General features: G+C 34.1%; 1 protein-coding gene across 6 annotated transcripts in view; it reads left to right on the top strand.

Annotated features, from left to right (window-relative positions):
• The window catches only part of NME7 (NME/NM23 family member 7), a 172,010-nt gene that overhangs the window by 48,159 nt on the left and 103,177 nt on the right, over positions 1-20,674 (top strand). For all 6 annotated transcript variants that reach the window (XM_010953830.3, XM_045515869.2, XM_074349780.1 and 3 more), the window contains exons 4-7: positions 147-257; positions 4,044-4,094; positions 5,368-5,575; positions 15,797-15,902. In XM_010953830.3, the coding sequence (XP_010952132.1) occupies positions 147-257; positions 4,044-4,094; positions 5,368-5,575; positions 15,797-15,902 (476 nt within the window). The remainder of the gene's footprint in view (positions 1-146; positions 258-4,043; positions 4,095-5,367; positions 5,576-15,796; positions 15,903-20,674) is intronic.

Raw genomic sequence — 20,674 nt, 5'->3', positions numbered from 1 at the left:
TTTGAGACCATTCATACACTTTTCTTTATAATTAACTTTGATGTGTGATGATCTAGGATGATTTGTTAAGGAAACTACCACTGCTTGGGAGTTATAAGTAAAAACTGTTGAACCATTTTTATTTTTAAACTTATTCTTCTTTACAGAACATTAGCCCTGATTAAACCAGATGCAGTGCCAAAAGCTGGAGAAATAATTGAAATAATAAACAAAGCTGGATTTACTCTAACCAAACTCAAAATGATGACACTTTCAAGGTAAATTTTTTGATCATTTTCAGTTATGTAACGTCTAGTTCCTTTTTAAAAAAAAAATCATCTATATGTCATGTCATTGCTTAAAATTAAACTTCCACAGAGTGACAAAGAATAGAATAGTAATCTTATTAGAATGAGAAAGTATAAGACAGCGGGGAATCAGATGCATAAATAATGATTGAACTCAAAGCAAGTAGGAGTTGTCAGGTTATACTATTAACTATTCATTAGATATTAACCCCATCTGCTTTTGTAACACCCATGTTTGATAATTATAATCTCTTAATATACAAGTATAACACATTGTACAAAAACGACAGAAGAAATGTTAGTACAAAAATGATAAAAATATTCTATTCTATTTGACAAGGGATTGTTACTGTTGAGATTATCCAAAGTGATGCTTTTGGAAATATGTATATTTAGTTCCTCCCAGTATGTATAATCGGTTGATATACATATTTTACTGCTCTGAAAAGCAAGCTGTTCTATCTGAACAGATACTTTCAATGTTACTTAGTGAAAATAAGACTTACCTTTCTTTAGGTAGGGGCATTAATACAGCTTTTAGGCAGAGCTGGACCCAACTAATGTTATTCCCCTGATTCTTACGTTATTCTTATGTTATTCCACTGATTCGTGTTTGTTTTTAGTTAGATGTCTTATCGCTGCTATTCCTGGATATCTTTTCCATGGGACAGTTGCTTTTTTGTCTGTGAGAACTGGGACAAGGAATAGCAGTAGATGCTCAATGCAGCTTTGATAAGTCTGATCTCTAGAAACTTTAAGAAAACATCTTCAGTTTACCCCAACAATGACACATCTTACCTTGAATTTTTCCCCTATGTAAGATCTCCCAGTTGGCTTACTTTCTAGGAAGGCAGGAGGCTTCTATTTCAGAGCACAGACTCCAGAGCGAGATTGCTTCTAACTGCACCGCTTACGAGGGGTGTGATTCTGAACAGCTTATCTCTGTGCTTCAGTTTCTTCATCTGCAGAACGGAGGTTATACTAACACCTGTATCATAAAGTTGTTTTGAGGGTTATATGAGTTTAATATAGGTCAAGTGCTTTGAAAAGCCATGGCACATAGTAAGTGTATACAGATGTTAGCTAGTAGTAGTAATAGTATAGTACTAGGGGTATCATTATTTAGTAGAAACCAAGGTCATGATCCTTTATAAGTACAGTTAACTTTGTTCTATTTCTGTCTCAATTGAGAATGCTTGCCCTTATAGCAGGCAATGAGACTGATCTCTAGAGAGGACTTTGAATAGTTTTAGTGAGATTAAAATAATTTTTTATGTCTCTGCACTTCCAGTGCTTGATAATTTGGCACCAAACTTCCCACAGTAAAGATGCCCAAGAAAACTCACTGCTTTTTACATTGTTTATAGCACCTCATACATCTGTACTAATATTACTGTCTAGGCTTGGATTTTACCCAATTTGAAAGCTAATAAGTTAGTCTCTTATTCTCAGGGATGCCAGCAGAAGACGCAAGACTTCTGAGTCAGAGACAAAGGACTTAATTATGGTTCAGCAAGCCGCATGAACTTCGTGTTTCTCTTGGTTCCCCTTGCCTTCATGTCCCATGGGAATAATATGTGGGCCCTGGGTGGATGCTGTAGACACAGCTGACTGCATCACAGCTGAGGAGCGCTGAACTGCAGTTACCCACTGTTTCATTAATAAGCAGTAAACAAGCCTGCTCTTTGTACCGAAGAGACATGACCTCATCCCTCAATGTTGCCCACAGGAAACATAACTCCAGGACATGGCTAGGATAAAGAATGGCTGGGGCCTTGCATTCTGGGCCTACCCTATAGGACGTGTCAGGAGTGCCAGAGACCCACGGAGGAGTATCTCCCAATGCTTAAACCCTTTCTAAATTTGTTTACTCAAATTTCAGTTCCTGCGTCATGATAGTATCTGAAAGGCAGCAGCTGAGTTCCATCTGACTTTGTACTTCTAGTTCTTGAATCAGTGCCTGATTCAGAGTAGACATTAAATAAATATTTCGTAAAAGAATTAATAGCTCTTTGTGAGAGAATGGTGAGTTTCTTTATACAAACACAACAAAACAAAACTTTTCTGGGTGGTGATGCACTTGTTAATATTTCTCTCCATCTGAACTTTTAAAGGGAGCAATTAAATAACAATGAGAAAAAAACTCATAAAATCTCTCTTGGTTTCAATAATAGATTTTGAATGGAAATACTGTGGGGTCAGTGACATTAGAAAAAAACAATGAAATACTTTTAGTAATTAAGATTTTTCTTTTCCTTTATATTAAAGATTTTGATTTTCCTTTTTTTAGTAGTTAAATTTTAGAATTGGCTGTATTAATAGTCTCATCGCTAACTTCTAAAATCCTCCCCACATGAGTTTTTCAGACATTTGGTGTTACCTCATTTTAGGCTGCAGAATAGTATATCCATATCTTTTTTGTGAATTCTTCTCCTTACCGTCCAGAATTTTTGTTTCCTGAAGTTGGTAATAGAAAGGGCATAAGCAGTCAGAGGTTTGCAATCAGACATCTGGGTTCAAATCTCCCTGTCCCTCTTCCCTTACTAGCACTTTCACCTGGATGAGTTAGGTAATCATGCTGAACTTCATTATTTTCGTATGTAACATGAAGGTGATCATACCTATTTCTATGTATTGGGAGGGCTAATAAAATAATTTGATGTTGGCATATAATAGGCTAATAAAATAATTTAATGTTGGCATATAATAGGCTCTAAAAAGATGGATTTTCTCCCCCTTCCATTTCTTGGGATGAATTTTATTTTCTTTATTTACATAATTTACTTTCATAATCTCTTCCTAGCCAAAGAGAATATTTTATTACACTTGGTTTGAATAAAAGAATAGCCTGATACAGCTTATTACGTGATTTCATTTTGTAATAGAGATCTTTTGAGATCTTAAAGCATTGTGTGGTAAATTATCAAGCCTGAAAGTTGTTGGAGGATACTTTAATTTGCTACTTTAAAAAGTAGTTGATGTTGACATAATTTGTCACATTCTGTGAACTCAGCTTAAAACCTTTGAGAAAGCTGTACAAGTTTAAGAGAGGTACTTGATTAGAGATTTAGACTTTTCAGCTAATCATTTTAAAAGCCCATTATCCTTTCATAGTCTCTATAGCTGTGGGAATATAAATTTAAAAAATAAATCCCTCTTGTCCGTAATTGAGATTTCTGAATATCTCCATATTACTTTTTTTTTGAGGGTGTTAGTTCAACCGTTCATTTTTAAAATACATTAATAACTAGTAAGAATGCAGTGGTATGCATGATTTGTCAAGCACTTTTTAAATACACAAGTATATAGTCTTTTTGGAGCAATCCAGCTAAGACAGAAAATTATAACTATTAAATTAGAAGTCTAGGCTAACCTCTCAAGTTTAAAGCCTGTAGAAGGAAGTGACAAATTTTGAATTGAAGATGGCTTTGCATTTTTTGATGTAACTTATTTGAACTTTAAAAAACAAATATTTCTTATTGGTCAGATGTGTTTTTAGAATGTTGAAGATGCCAGTGAAAAGGAAGATAAGAACATGAGTAATAGAGTAAATATGGCTTCTTATATTCATTTTAATTTTACATCTTAACATAGAAATCCATGCTAGCAAAAAATTTGAAAAGAGAGGGGATTTGAGCAGAATATTTGAAAAATCATTAATCAATTCACATATTGGTCAGAGAATTTCATCTTTATTAATGTTAGCTAAAATAATTTCCTTACATAATTCTTAACTATTGTCACTTTATTTTATAGGAAAGAAGCAACAGACTTTCATATAGACCATCAGTCCAGGCCCTTTTTAAAGTAGGTACTAACCTTGGGGCTCATGTTGCATCTTGGAGGATATCCTGGAAAACTAAGGAGTTATAATTTTATGATTCAAAAATTTGTTCCATAAGAATAATTTGTCGAAAAGTCCTTAGCAGCATCTTGTAACTGCAGAGAGCTTTTTTCTAGGAATTGTTTTTTCTGTCCTTTTATTAGATAAGAATTCTCTTATCATTAAATATATTAAACTTTAATCAGAAGCTAATATAATGATTTCCTTAAATTATAAGGAGCATAGCTTTCTTTTTAGATTTCAGTAGATTGAAAATAGAGTGATGATTTCATTTTATGTTGAATATGTTTTGTGGTTTAAACTTATTTTGGCATTCTCATGTATATAAAACATTATTCATAAAACTGTTCTATGTTGACTAGTTTCATATACATTTTGTTCCTTGAAATTCAGCAACAAATATGTTAGAAACTGTATCTATGTTCTGAATATTTGGGTTGTATTTAAAGTTAATGAATATTGTGCACCTCATATTACTATTGAGAGACAAAGGAGAGTGCTTACATTTCTAAAACAGAGGAACGTCAGCCAAACTGCTCCAATAGACATGTCATTTGGTGTTCTGCACAGAGTAGTGTTTTACTGAAGAAAAGTTTTATATAAGAAAATCATTGTTATAAGATTATTTTAAACTAAGCATTATAAAAGATTCTGAAACCTTGTTAGAATAGGCATATATAATTCTCTTGGAAATTCTTCTTTGTGAGGGTCTTTGTGTATGTTGATATTACTACAGCTCCTTGCTGAATGTTTTGTATGTCACTGGACCAACTCAGTGCTTACTGATTGAAAACTCATTGTCATTTTGTGAATTCCAATAGATCTACACACAAAAACTCTTATTACAAATATAAGACATGGCTCTCATCACTTTATTATGAAATTTTAACCACATGAAAATAAAAAGATCCTTCTGTACCTTTCAGAGCAATGCAAAAAGCACAGATCATTATGCATTTTAAATGAACAAAATAGTCTTTATTCAATGAAACTGATTTTTCTGCTAACAGTAATTGATTTTACAACGTTAGTGATTTGTAGTGACTTAGGTCATGCAAGACACTCATTTTATGAAAATTTTACCTTGCCCATGTAAAACTCACTATGGCCAATGGTTCTGAGATCATAATATTCATGTATATGTTGAAATACTTAAATTAGTAATATATCCTTATTAAGAGAGAGATCTCAGTTGATAGAAAAATGTAGCAAATCAGTCTTTTACCCGTTTCATAGTGAACTGATCCAGTTTATTACGAGTGGCCCTGTAATTGCCATGGAGATTTTAAGAGATGATGCTATATGTGAGTGGAAGAGACTTCTTGGACCTGCGAACTCTGGACTGGCACGTACAGATGCTCCTGGAAGCATTAGAGCCCTCTTTGGAACGGATGGCATAAAAAATGCAGCTCATGGCCCTGATTCTTTCGCTTGTGCTGCCAGGGTAAGGTATTTTAAAAATATTTTAATTCTGTTTTGGTTTTGTTACATGTTTAATGTTAAAGTAAAGCCTTTTGTAACTGCTGACTAGGGTCGATTTATACAGCTGACCTAGTAGAAGAGAAAACCTATGACCTTTTGCCTAAGATTAAACAGTGTTTCAATGATGTCTCCTTTGTGAACTGGCAACCTGGCCATGGTCGGTCAGAATAACTTTTCTCCAATTAAAATGCTTGTCCTATTTTGTTCCAAAGACTTAAATTACTGAGGCCCATCAGAGTGAATTATTAAATTCATGTAAGAATACCAGTTTATGGAAAGTGAATATTCAAAAAGAAGGCATCATTTGATATATTCTTTCTTTGACTCAGACTTGATGCTCTGTTTTCAAGCTTAACATCCTTTTCTCTTCCTATATATAGCTAGTGTTTATGAAAACCTTTCTACAATTACTCCTTATTTGAAATCCGTATAAATAAGGTATTACAACTGGGTTTATACTGGTGTGGAATTAACAAAGTGCAAGTTAATTCTTAGCATTGTGAAAAGTTTCTCAGCTAATTTAAGATGGTTTTTATTCTGGTCATGTTTGCAGTGGAATAATACTAGAAAGTTTTATGATACAGTTGACCTTTGAACAACGTGAGTGTTAGGGATTCTAAACCACTGTGCAGTCAGAAGTCTGCCTGTGACTTATAGTGGGCCCTCCATGGCCACATTTCCTCCACATCCAAGATTCCTTGGCATCCATGTATTCAACCAACCGCAGGTTATGCAATATCGGAGTATTCACTATTGAAAAAAATCTGCATGTAAGTGGATCAGTGAGCAGTTCAAACCTTGTTGTTCAGGGCTCAGATTTTTTTTTTTCTTACAACTCTTATCAATAAATCCTTTCCATTCTCCTTTCAAGCTAGACCTTGAGTCTGATCATTATGATCTAAATCACTGTTACATTTTGTCTGGACTATTGTAAAACCCTCCTAAATTATTCTTTCCTCTCTTCTTCTCTTCCAATTTATGAACATTTTACCTTTTCCAAGTAAAATTAACCATGTCCAAGTGATCTTTTTAAAACAAATCAGATTAACAATTCAGCTGTCAAACTCTTTAGTGAATTTTTGTCTCTTATAGAATAGAATCTTAATATTTATTGTAGCCTCCAAAATTGACCTGATCCAGTTCCAATCAATTTCTACATCTTTTTCTGTAACCAGTCTCTCCCTTACTCGCTGTTTCTCAGGTGTACTGGCCATCTTGCTATTTTTAGAATAGCATATTGCTGCCTGGCTTGTTCAATTAACAGCAGAGGAGGGGCTGATGAGGTCACAGAAGTAATCAGGTAGATATCATATGGTTTGAAGACCATGGTAGTATAAGACTTCTGTCTTTTTCTCTGAGGAAAGTGGAGAGCCATTGCAGGGATTTGAACAGAGGATGACATGCTTGACTTGACATCTAAAAAGATCGCTCTGGCTGCTGCATTGAGAATAGACTGTACAGGGCAAGTGTAGCAACAGGGAGCCCAGTTGAGAGAATGTTGCAATAATTCAGAGAAACGATGGCTTGGACCAGGGTGGTAGCAGTGAGTCGAGTGTATAGATGTAGTTTAAAATAGATTTTATGAGGCAATACTGATATAAAATCTTAAATCCATGTAGTTAAGTAAAATGAGCAAGGTACAAAATAGTGTGTATGCTATGCTACTATTGTATAAAAAGAGGTAAAGAATGTATATTTTTATTAAAGTAAGATGTTGAAATGTGTTACAAGGTTCTCATGTGTACTAGTTTCTACTCAGGGCAGGCTGGAGGTGTCCTAGTGGCAAGAGAATAAGGGTGCAGAGGAAGATTTTCACTACATATTGTCTACCTTTAAAATTTCTTAACCATGTAAATTATTTCCTATTCATAAATAAATAAAAAAATCACTGGTCTAAAAAACATATTTTAATGATTGAGGGCCAAATGATCAAGATTTCCTTCCAGATTGAATATAAGAGTATGAGAAAGAGATGTCAAGGATTACCCCAAAGTTCTTGGCCTGACCAACTCAAAGGATAGAATTTACATAAATTGAAATGAGGAAGGCTATGGCTAGAGTCAGTATGGATGGAAAATAAGAGATTACACTTTGGATGTGGAAACTTAAGATGTATGCTTGTTTATCCAAGAAGATATATTGAGAAAAAAATTGAGTATGTGAGTTTGGAGTTCAGGGGAAGGTCTGGACTAAAGGCTTAAATGTTGGGGGCATCAGCATACAGACAGTATTTCAAGCTGTGAGGCTGGGTGAGAGTACCAAGGAGAGAGAGTGTAGCTAGAGAAGGGAAAAGAACAAAGACGGAACTTTTGTGCCCTGGTAAAGGGTTACAGAGGATAAAGCAGTAAAGGAGGTAAAGGAGTGTCGAGTGATGGAGAAGGAAAACATTCAGAGCCAATGGTGTCCTGCAGCCAAGTGAAGGAAATATTCTAAGGGGAGAGAATGATCAGTCGTGTCAAGTGAGGTGGGTGTATCAAGTAAGAAGGGTATTGGGAACTGAACATTAGATTTTGCAATGCGGAGATCATTGGTGAACTTGATAAGATGAATGTTGATGGAGAGTTGGAGGCAAAGCCCTGCTTGGAGTGGATTTAAAAGAAAATTGGAGGACAAGAATTGGAGACAGTGAATACAGACAATTCTTTTCAGGGATTTTTTGCTGCAAAGGTGAGCAAGGAAATGGTAGCTGTGAGGATAAGCAGGGTCAAATTTTTTTAAGCTGAGAAGAATTATAGGTGTGAAAAATTGATGAGAGAAAAGTAAACTTACTGGAACAATGTCATTGATTAGGTGACAAGGAATGGAAATTAGAGCCTGGACTGGCTGTGCAGTGGTGCAGGGCTAGTTGTCTATAGCAACAAATGGGAAGGCTGAGTTTGAGGGTGCAGATGAGGATTCTTATGGCCTCAGTTTTCTCAATAGGAAGCAAGGTCGAAAACTGCTACAAGTGAGGATGGGGGAGAAGATATTGGAAGGTTAAAAAAGAGAGGTGTGAAATAGGCATCTGAAAGACTAGGACAAGGAAGAGATTAGGAAATATGGTATGATTGCTGTGCTGAATGAACGGCCCACCTGAAATTCATGGTCATGAATTATGAGTGTGAATGTTCTCCTGCCATGTTCAGCTGCATGGGTGTAGGTGCAGAGTAGGTGAAGGGTTGCTTTAGCCATAGCTGTGGTTTTGTGAAGCAAGTATGCTAGGAGGGTTATGGGAGTCAAAGGTGCTTGTAAGAGTGATTATAGTCTTTGACCTTTGATCTTACTAGTAGACATTTACTATAAATGTAGTAGTATTTTCAATTCTTATGCTACCAATCAGGTATTTTAAGATATAAAAATGAAGGCATAAATAATTAAGGAAATAACTGGGGGCTGAATTGAAGGTCACTGACCATGTTCACTGATATGTTCCTCCTATTTTCCCCATCACCGTGTCACCCCATCCGTTTCTCTGTTCTTTTTTTCCACCAGTTTGTTTAATGAATTTGAGCATAAGTGTACTGTTCAGAATTTAGATAACTTAGGCTCTGTCCATGTTTATACATTAGATGATTCCACCAGTGAGTTCATGAAGGCAGGTATTTTTATTTGTTTTGTTTTGATTATTAGAACCTGCCTACTACATGATAAATGCTCAGTAAATACTTGGATGAATGGATTTTCCTGATACCGGTCGTTAAATTCCCTGTCTCCTTCCCATTCGTAACCAATATTTTTTTCAAAGTTTTTTTTTTTAAACTTTGATATAATATAAATAAAATGGGAAAATGTCAGCATATTTTGGTGTTTTTTCTCAAGATGCTTTACCTTTCAAATATTCTTTGCCTTTGTTGAAATACCATGAATCTTGACCCTCTATACCATATCTTTATTGGATAATAATGTAGGTCGTATATTTATTTCAATAGTACTATTGATGCTGAAAATAAGTGGATTCAGAAATGCAGGGGAAGTTTTTTGTATGTTAACATGATAAAACTAGACTTGACTTGCCTTAAGTATATATACTTGTGTGTTTCTATGCATGCATATACATAATGCACATGCTAAGCTTGGTAGAAAAATTCCTAGCTGCTAGTAATATGGAATGTTTCCCCTGCAACTTTTTTTGTAGCGGAGAACCTTTTGCAACTTTAGCTAGCATAGTCCTTCCTTCAGAGAAGTATCTTTAAACATATTTGTTTCCATTTTGCAAACTTAAAATTTGTAGCTCTTTCTGATATTTGTCCCTGAAATACCCCATTACTTGTATAAACCCTTTAGAATATGCATATTCTTGAAACGCTTCTTGGGAAGAATGAGTAATGTGGACATCCTGTTAGCTGACTGGCTACCAAGGAGAAATACTGTGGAACGTACAACATGCATGAAGAAGCAAGGGCCATAGGTATTGACAAAAAAACCCCCACGAAAAACAGTATACAAGCAGCCAAAAATAACCTCTCTTTGGCTTTGAATTCCTTTTAGTTACTATCTTTTTTCCTTCTTGCCCAGATTCTCCAAAGCCTAGACATACTCATTGTTTTCTCTTCTTCAGTTGCCTTTGACTGCTCATTGAGATTAGCCACTACAGTTTGGTTTCGTCTTTTCATTCCACTGAAATCACATTGGCTGAGATAACCAATGTGCTCTTAAGAGCAAAATCCAAGGGGCATTTTTCATTTCTTATTTTACTGTGTCTACTGTATTTTACTGCAACATTTAATAAGTTTGAACACTTTGTCATTTCTGAAATACTCCACACTATTTAAATCTGTGCTATCTCACTGTCCTTTTCTCTTTATATCTAGTAGATCATGAGCTGTGTCTTATTAACTAGCTTTTTTCCCTGTGGTAGTATTGGTGGTGTTCAGGCTTTATTCCCTGGTCTACTACTTTTATTGCTCTGTTTCTCAGGCTCCTGGCCTGTAAAATGAGGTAATAGTTGCACCTACATCATAGGTACTTCATTTAGGGGCTTAGCATAGTCCCTAGAACGTGGTACTTAATAGATGTTATCTATTAATCTTCCGTTTTCATGGTGCCTCCAAAATCTATATGTTGCACTGTATATAATGTCAATATATTAAAAAAATAGTATTCTTGAAATAACCAATTAGAAAACTTTTAGAAGAGATTTCCATTCAATGGAAAAGACATCTAGGATAAAGCTAATAAAAGATGTGGGAAATATTTATGAGGAAAACTATAAATTTTATTGTAGGTGATAAGAAATAAATGAACATATATGCCATGCTCACAGATGGGAAGACTATGTCATAAAGATATCAGTTTTTTCCAAATTAATTTATAAGTTCAGTGCAATTCTAGTCAAAATCCTAGCCAAGTTTTTCATGAAATTTAGCAAAATTCTTGTGTGGAAAGAGCCAAAATGGCCAAGGCAATTTTGAAGAGGAAGAGGATGTAGTGATAAAATGGGGACTTATTTATGCAATAGCAAGGCTTTTAAAATAAAACTTTAGTAGAAAAGCAGTGTAACATCGGCATGGGAGTAGACAAGTATGGCAGTGTAACAGCCCAGAATGCTTGAGAAATGACGTACATATAATGAGAACTTGGTGTTATTATATCAGTGATTATATTGATTAGTCAATAAATTGTGCTGGAAAATTTTATATGAAAAAACCAATTAACTTCTTAATTCTATATCTAGGACTCTTCTTGGCGTTTCAGACTCCTACTCAAACAGTATGTCCCGGGCTGAACTGATTGTAACTCATCAGACTGTTCCTTTTGTACTCTGTATATCACTTGCAAAGAATTTGACAACTAGTATTCATTCTTCTGCCTTCTTTATCCCCCACATCCAAGTAATAAAAAGTTTTGTAGATCTTTTCTCTTCTAAGCATTTCCTTGAGTTCTCCCCTTCCTGTTAATTCCTACCACTGCTGTTCTGGTTCTGACCTGGGCTGCGGCAACAGCTCAGCCCCATACTTCTCTCTCTCAGTATGTCTCTTCCACATAGGCTTCAGAGTGAGCTATCTAAAAACCTCTAATTGGTCCATGTCCTGGCTCTACTAAAAATATTCCACAGTACTCCATTACCCCAGAATAATGTTCAAGCTCCTTAACATGTTTTACAAAAATGATGCGTACCTTAGCCTCTTCTCCCGTCTTACATCCTGTCTCTCCCTCTATACTGTGGTGGTGTTGCTCTGTTGCTTTTGCCAGCCCTGCCCATCTGCCTTGGAATATACCATCTCTCTCTTTGCTCTGGTAATTTGTATTTGTCCTTTAAAACTCTGCTGAATGTTCTTTACATATTCCTGGTACATGTTCTTTATCCAGATATATGATTTGCAAATATTAGTGTGTGGTTTGCATTTTCAGTTTCTTTAACAGTGTCTTTGGATGAGCAGAAGTTTTAAATTTCGAAGTTCAGTTTATCAGTTCTTTCATGTATTGTACTTTTGGTGTTGTATCTAAGATGCTGTTACCTCGCCCAAGGTCACAAAGACTTCCTCTTTGTTTTCTTAGAAATTTTATAATTTTAGATTTTATATTTAGCTCTATGATCCATTGTGAGTTTTTATGTATGGGGTGAAGTATGATCAAAATTAAGTATCTGGTTGTTCCACACCTTTTGTTAAACACTATGCTTTCTCCACTTAATTGCTTCTGCACCTTTGTCAAAAATTTACTGACTGTATATGTATATTTCTGAATTCTTCCTTATGTTCTATTGGTGTATTTTTCTTTCTTTATGCTTATCTTACTCTTATTATGAAAATAAACATCCAGTTAAAAAGTGGGCAAAAGAATAGAATAAGCACTTACCAAAAGAAGATACATGAATGGTAAATAAGCATTTAAAATACACAGCATCATTAGACATTAGGGAACTGCTAATTAAAACCACAATGAGATATCACTACACACCTTTTAGAATGGCTAAAATTTAAAAGACTGATGATACCAAGGGACAAGGGTGAAGTGGAGCTAGAACTGTCATATACTGTTGAGAGAACTTAAAAGGGTACACACACTTTGGAGAAAAGTTTGGCAGTTTCTTAAAATTTTAAACATATACCTACTCTGAACCAGCTGTTTCACTCCTAAGTGTCCAACAGGTGACTGGTTAAACAAACAATGATGTCAACACATGGAATACTATTTGGCAATAAAAAAGGAATGAAGTATTGATATATAGGACAGTAGATGAATCTCAAAATAATTTTGCTGAGTGGAAAGTTAGATGAAACAGCACATACTATATGATTCTATTTATATAAATTGTTGAAAACTGAACTAATATATAATAATGGAAAGCAGATTAATGGCTACAGGAGCAACTTATTAATGCTAAGGGAAGTAACAGTAATGGTTGATGGTAAGGGAGGCAGAGACGGAAGAAAGGGATTGCCAAAAGAAAGGAGGGCTGACGGACGTATTTATATCTTGATTTTTGGCAATGTTTTCACAGGAGTAAACTTACATCAAAACTTACTAAATTTCATCCTTTATATATGTGTAGTTTAATGTATGTTAATTATGCCTTAACAAAACTTAGGAAAAAAATAACAATTCTGCTCAACTATTACCAATTTCTTGATTCTATGTGAGGTAGATGCTTACTTAATGCCTACCTCATACTTCTATTACTTACCAGGTTTTAAAAGTATTTTTTTTTATATTTATCCAACTAGTAGGCTAAATTCTCTGAGGATGTGTAATTTATCTTTATACCTTGAGGATCTAGATCACAGGTGTTGAAAAAGTTTCAGAGTTGAAAATGACAACAAACCTAGTGTTTATTGACTGCTCACTGTGTGCCAGGCATAGTTCCAAGCATGCTAGTGTCTCATTTAATTCTCACAATATGCTGTGCATTGGCTTATATCATCCCAGTTTGCTGTTGCAGAAGTAGAGGCTCAGAGAATTTAAGTAGTTTGGCTGCACAAGGACTCAAGCCCAGGAAATTCTAACTCCACTACTCTCCACTGCATATGCTGAAAGTAGTGGCCTACCTTGTTCTAAATGTTACAGTCTTTTAGGATAGGAAAGTAATGGAGACACTTTTCAGATAATTTGGAAACTAGAGAAAATTTGTCATCAGTAATCCTGCCAACGATGTTTATAGTTTACCTACATGTGGCATATTCCTTCTGAGTGATTCTCTTTCGATCAGTTATATAATTTACATAGTAAACATCATTTTATATGGTTTTAATTTAACTTGATTATTCTTTTCTTAATATTATATCGTAACATTTTATATGTTGCCACATCATTGTCATAAGAGTAAATTTTAATGGCCGTAGAATGTTCTCTTGCATGACTGAACTAAATCATGTTTTATTATTTCCTTACCTTGGGATATTTTGTTAGGTTCTAATTTTTTTCACTTTTGTAAATAAGGGTGCATTGATCATGTGACTTCATATTTCATTAATGTTTTGGATTATTTTCTGAGAACAGATTTCATATTTGATATTAAAAGTATGCAGAGAGAGAGTTCAGTACTTTAAGTGTTTTAATCTGGGGCATTTATAAGAGTGGTGGTTATTTAAAATTACTTCGTAAAAGTATTAAAGGAACTTTTAACTGGCAACCATTGGTTATACCTTTATTTTGATAATTAAAGATATGAATGTAAATTAGTCAAATATTTTAGTGAGATCATCATAGGGCATGGGGTCTCATCAGGGTGAAACTTAAGAAACGGCAACTATATACACAGCAATTTTAGATAAAAATGCAGTACAAAAAACTATATATTTAAAAGTTTATGAAATTGAGTCTGAATTCTTGGGAAAGTTATGTCTTTATCCTTCCTTGCTAGGTCATTTAGGGACATATAAAAGGCTGAGAGCAATAGCAGGGAACCTTGGAAGGAGAAAAGCTTTATACAAAATGTTTAAAGCAGCTCAAATCACAAAGGAATAAAGGAATATGACTTTTTTTGGTGTGACTTTATATTCATTTGAAGTCTCTGTTAATTGCCATATGACAATGACCTAGTAACAGTGCTCTTGCAAATACGAGCTTGGATTAATAAGTGGGACAGAGATGACAACCTGCACAGGGAGAAAGAGAAAGCAAAGGTGTAGCAAAGAATTACTTTCACTAAGAAGTTACATTTAAGTAAAAATCTTTATATGCTTTGCCTTAAATACAGATGACTGGATAAAGAAGATGCAGTGTACATATTACAATGAGATATTACTCAGCCAATAGGTTTTTTAAAATGCACAGCAGTATGGTGCATTAACACATCTTGCAATCTTTCAACTTTTAAATTCAATGGAAAATGAATATTTGAGTTATTTGTTCTAGATGCTAAAGGACCTATAAGGCTATGCAAGTTAGTTCTTCAAATTTATAATTCATGGAGGGCAATTGCCAAAATAACCACAACTTTGGAGGGAGTACAGGGTACTGATTAAGGGCATCAGAAAAGTTCTCATAGAGGAGGTGGTACATGAAGTGACCCTTGACACACTGGTGGGGTTCTTTGAGACAGAGGGATTTACAGAGATTACTAGAAATAATGTAATAAAAGTTTACAGGCAGAAAAGCATCTGTCTAAATAATTAACTGATTAGTGTGGCCATCTTTGTTGCGAGTTCATGGTGCTGGGTTGTCATTTTAACGAACGATGTGCAAAGCAAATAGCACAACCTGAATCTGGTTATAAAACAAGTTCATGGGATTTGACTTTATACTAGAACTATATGTAGTAAGTTAGTTAGTTTTATCTAACTGAAGCTCTGATTCTTGACTGCTAAACTGCTTTGTAAAGATTCCCTAGTTTTTAATTGAATTTTAATTGACAAGTTTAAAATTGGACTTGTGTCTCATAAATAAATGCTTTGGGGAAAATGAGAACTTTATATTGATTACTTCTGATATTCAAATATATTAAGACATTCTCAGTTTTTTTTAAAACATTTATTGAAGTGTAGTTGATTTACGGTGTTTCTCAGTTTTAATCTTGGGACAGAATGGTGCATTTTATTGTATTGTTTTAATACTACTCTATATGTTCTTTTGATCTTAAGACTTAAAATAAGGTTCAATTAATCAGTTAGTCTTTGTAAAAAAGTCATTTTTAGAAGGCTTGAAAGATTTATGTTATGAAACTTTAAAAAATAATTGCCTAGTTCTTCTTCTCTTACATAGATATCCTAGGAGCTCAAGAGAAGAGATTACATGTGCTGAAGTCATTTCTCTCTGTCTTTAGGAAATGGAGTTATTTTTTCCTTCAAGTGGAGTTTGTGGGCCAGCAAACACTGCTAAATTTACTAACTGTACTTGTTGCATTGTGAAGCCCCATGCTGTCAGTGAAGGTAAGTGCTGTGTTGAATACAATATAGCCAATACATTTTGCTAATAGGAGCTTATTTTGTTAATGTTTGTTTTCTTGATAGGTTTTATATGTAGAAATTAAAAAGTGTAATTTTAATATTTTCACTTTTTTTTTGAAGGCACCTGAATAAAGGTAATATAACATGAGGGCAAAATCTGTCTAAATCTACATTTATTTTTCTCTGTCTTTGTATTTGTGCATTTTAAAAAGGCGTTCCCTGTGTTACTGATCATGGTCATGATAATCCTGTTACAGGTCTTGGTTCCTTGACTTTTAATCTGCCTTCTTTTCTCCCAGCCACATAACTGTGATGCACTTAATTCACTTAAAAGGAACTCCTAATGTACAATTTAAAACAGTGTCTACCATATCAGCAATATGCCCTTCCTGAGAAATTAAAGAAACTTCTTTTTGTTCTCAGTATCTGAAACAAAGTTCTTTGACTAATACATATGTGTATATGTGCGTATACATACAGTGAGAGTTTGTAAGTTCTTTCTTAACTTTATTTTTCTTCACCTGTTTGGTTTAGTCTGCTCCATGTATTTTGTCAGCCATTTCAAACCCTTTTGGAAATGAGATGAGGTATAATTTAAAAGATCATCCTTTAAAAACTAGAATGTACTAACTAATGAACATAATTGAATGGATTGTTTTTTGGTTTATATTCTTTTTCATTATAAGTTTCTACAAGATACGAATATAATTCTTTGTGCTGTACAGAAGAAACTTGTTGTTCATCTATTTTATATATAGTAGTTAGTATCTGTAAATCTTGAGCTACCAATTTATCCCTTCCTACCCTCTTTCCCCCCGGTAACCATAAGTTTGTTTTCTGTCTTTGTGAGTCTGTTTCTGTTTTGTAGATAAGTTCATTTGTCTTTTTTTTTCCTTTCTTTCTTTCCCGATTCCACATATGAGTGGTATCATATGGTATTTTTCTTTCTCTTACTGGCTTACTTCACTTAGAATGGTGATCTCCAGGTCCATCCATGGTGCTGCAAATGGCATTATTTCATTCTTTTTTATGGCTGAGTAGTATTCCATTGTATAAATATACCACAACTGCTTTATCCAGTCATCTGTTTTTGGACATTTAGATTGTTTCTATGTCCTGGCTATTGTAAATAATGCTGCTATGAACATTGGGGTGCATGTATCTTTTTGAATTAGAGTTCCTTCTGGATATATGCCCAGGAGTAGGATTGCTGGATCATATGGTAACTCTGTTTAGTCTTTTGAGGGATCTCCATACAGTTTTCCATAGTGGTTGCACCAAACTAAATTCCCACCAACAGTGTAGAAGGGTTTCCTTTTCTCCATATCCTCTCCAGCATTTTTATCATTTGTCGACTTTTGAATGATGGCCATTCTGATTGGTGTGAGGTAATACCTCATTGTAGTTTTGATTTGCATTTCTCTGATAATTAGCGATATTGAGTGTTTTCTCATGTGCTTGTTGGCCATTTTTATGTGTTCACCGGAGAATTGCTTGTTTAGGTCTTCTGCCTATTTTTGGATTAGGTTGGTTGTTGTTGTTATTAAGCTGTATGAGCTTTTTATATATTCTGGAAATTAAGCCCTTGTCAGTAGCGTCATTTGCAAATATTTTCTCCCATTCTGTAGGTGGTTATTTTGTTTTGCTTATGGTTTCCTTTGCTGTGCAAAAGCTAAAAGTTTAACTAGATCCCATTTGTTTATTTTTGCTTTTATTTCTATTGTCTGGGTAGATTGTCCTAGGAGAACATTGCTAAAATTTATGTCAGAAAAGTGTTGGGAAAACTGGACAGCAGCATGTAAATCAATGAAGTTAGAACACTCCCTCATACCATGCACAAAAATAAATTCAAAATGTCTTAAAGAATTAAACATAAGACAAGACACTATAAACCTCCTAGTTGAATGGATTTTTTAAAATTTCATTTTTTCTAAATATTGAAGTAATTCAGGTATATAGTAGAAAATTTGGAAAATTAAAAAAAAAAAACATGAAACAGTAAAAGTTACCTGTTTTCCTATCATCCTGAGATAATCATTGTTAATATTTTGATACTTTCTCTAAATCCTTTTCTCTTGTATATGTGTATATGTATGTGTATAACTGACATGAATGTAATTATTAACATGGTTGAGATGTAGGTCTATAGGCTGTTTTAATTAAATTTGGGGGAGCATTTTGGATGATAGATGCAATATAATTGAAGATTTACGTTGTTTCCATTTTTTTTGATGTTAAAAATAAAGCTTTGAAGAATATCTTTGTATGTAAGTATCTGACAATATCACTAATTATTTCCTCTGGCTAGTTTCCTAGAAGTAGACCTATTTGTTGAAAAGGATATGAACCTTAAAGATCTTGTTGCATAATTAATACTTCTTTTAATTATTTAGGTAGGACTTTAATATCTTATTGATCCTTAGGACCATAATTATAGGGAACTAACACGCATAATAGGTAACAAACATTTATTAAGAACTTAATCACCGTGTGCCCGGTATTAGACTGAGTACCATATCCATTATTTTCTTTAATCATCACAGCAATTATGGCAAGTAGGTGGGTATATCATTCTTTTGTAGATAAGCAAGCTGAGGCTATATGAAAATGTCATTTCCCTCAGTTTAGAGGAGGGAATCCAGGATGTAAACCCTGAGCTCTCCCTGTGTTCTTTCTCCTGCATATGTGACTCTACAGCAGTAGCAACAAAAACATCACATGGTTAGTAACACTTACATAGCAAGTAATACTAGTCATATCTGAGATGGCTGCTGGTGTTGACAATCTATGAAAAAAAAATTGAGATTTTATGTTGCACTCATTCTTCTTACCTTGAGGTGGACCCTACACACACATACATAATATACCCACACACATTTTAATGTGATGAGACAAGTTCTTCTTTTTTAAAGGCTTCAACTTAAAAAAAAAAATTCATTTTGGCATCTAAATACATTCAATTTTATTTTTATCTGATTTAATTTTTTTCTAAGGAAAAATGATGCATAGAAAGAGACAAATAAAATGAGTTAAAATACTGGTTATATACTTTGATAATTGCATAGATAAATATTACTGAAATCTAATAAAATGATTATCTGAGTGAAATGTGATGTCAAAACAACTAATGTTTACATGGTTTAAATCATTTTTAGTCAGCTATTCTTTAAGATTAAAACGTATTTCATCTACTTATATTTGATACGTAACATTAGAGACATATGAACTAATTAAAGAACTTTTTGTAACATCCAATCAGATGACAGAACACAAACTTTGACATTTCAAGGCTTTTTTCCCTTTTATTTGCTTTTTAAATCTCAATTTTAGGGATACTTTAAGACTGTTCTGAAATGTGTAATTAACCCAGCTTAGCTTAGAGTTAAATTGTGGCTACAATGAAATATAGTTTGAAGTCTGTTGAATTTATTATTAGATTCACTTGGTCCCCTTTCAATTGCTGGTTTATGTTTATCTTTTCCCATAATGATCCCATTTCCTGGCATATTTAATTTCACCTGTGGTCTAGTATAGGCGTGAGAGAAGAAGAGATTTAAAAAAAAAAAAAGAGTTGTTAACAGAGCCGTTGAAATAGAATAGGTTCTCTTCTGTTGGCTGCCGACTCCCCCAAAGAAGGCCGGAATGGCTTGTTGATCAAGCAAAACTGAGTTTATTGCTTACTACTGTAGGGAGCTCACACCTTGATGGAGTCTTAACAGACTTCACAATGGAGAGGGTCTGGGCGGATATTGCATAGTTTCAGGTATGACCTTGAGAGAGTTAATGTGGGTCTATCAATGCAGTGATATGATTGAAACTGGCAAAGTTTATGATATTATGGTTTAGGATTAGTAGGAACAGTGAGGCAAGGATTTTAAGCAAGTCTTATAAATAAGCAACTGTTTGATAAGTGAGCTATTTGCCCAGTTGAGGGAATATTATGAAAAGGGAACTGTTTGAATAGTCTATTGTTGGGACAAATGGACTTTTGGGACGTTCCTGAAGTAGATAGTGAAGTCATTTACTTATTTACAGCTTTATCTTTGTGGGCAATAATTTCTTGGCACAAATGATAGAATCTCGTGGATGTAGGCGGCCTTCATTCTTAGTCCTGTACTTAATCTATATGGATGCTGTAGTTCACCTCTCACTTCTGAGAGAGCTAGGAAAGGAACTTAAGTTTGTGGAATATATGACGGGGAGAAATAATAGCATATACTTGGGATATTTGCAGTCTTTTTTACATATGTAGATTGAAATATGTTTTGTCATTTGGGGACTCAGGTTTTTAAAAGGGAAGAAAAACAAAGTGAATTTTCATTTTTCTTTTTTAATTTTGAAATTATGCAATGTGTTTTGTTTTGCTGTCCTTAGTATTGTTTATATGTAGTTAGTCTAATTCCATCGATTAAAATGGATTATTTTTACTCTGAAATCAGGCTGTGTAGGTTTGAATTCTGGCTCCGTTACTTACTGGCCATGGGATGTTAGATAAATTACTTAACCTCTTTGTATCTTGTTTCCTCATCTATAAAATGAGAATGATGTACCTTCTTCACAAGGGAATCTAAGGTTTAAATGCACTTAATGGTTAGATGACGATGTGATTTTTTTAATGATTAAATGTAAGCACAGTGCCCAGCACTTAGTTACTTACTATGTAAGTGTTAGACATTATTACTATTATGATTACTGCTTTAATAGTACTACCACTACTGCTAATATCATTATCTTTTAATCTTTAAATAAAGTTG

This window comes from Camelus bactrianus, chromosome 21 (assembly GCF_048773025.1).
Source record: "Camelus bactrianus isolate YW-2024 breed Bactrian camel chromosome 21, ASM4877302v1, whole genome shotgun sequence".
In the NCBI taxonomy this organism is placed as follows: Eukaryota; Metazoa; Chordata; class Mammalia; order Artiodactyla; family Camelidae; genus Camelus; species Camelus bactrianus.
The sequence above is the reverse complement of the archived record's forward strand: the minus strand, read 5'-3'. Positions and strand labels throughout refer to the sequence as shown.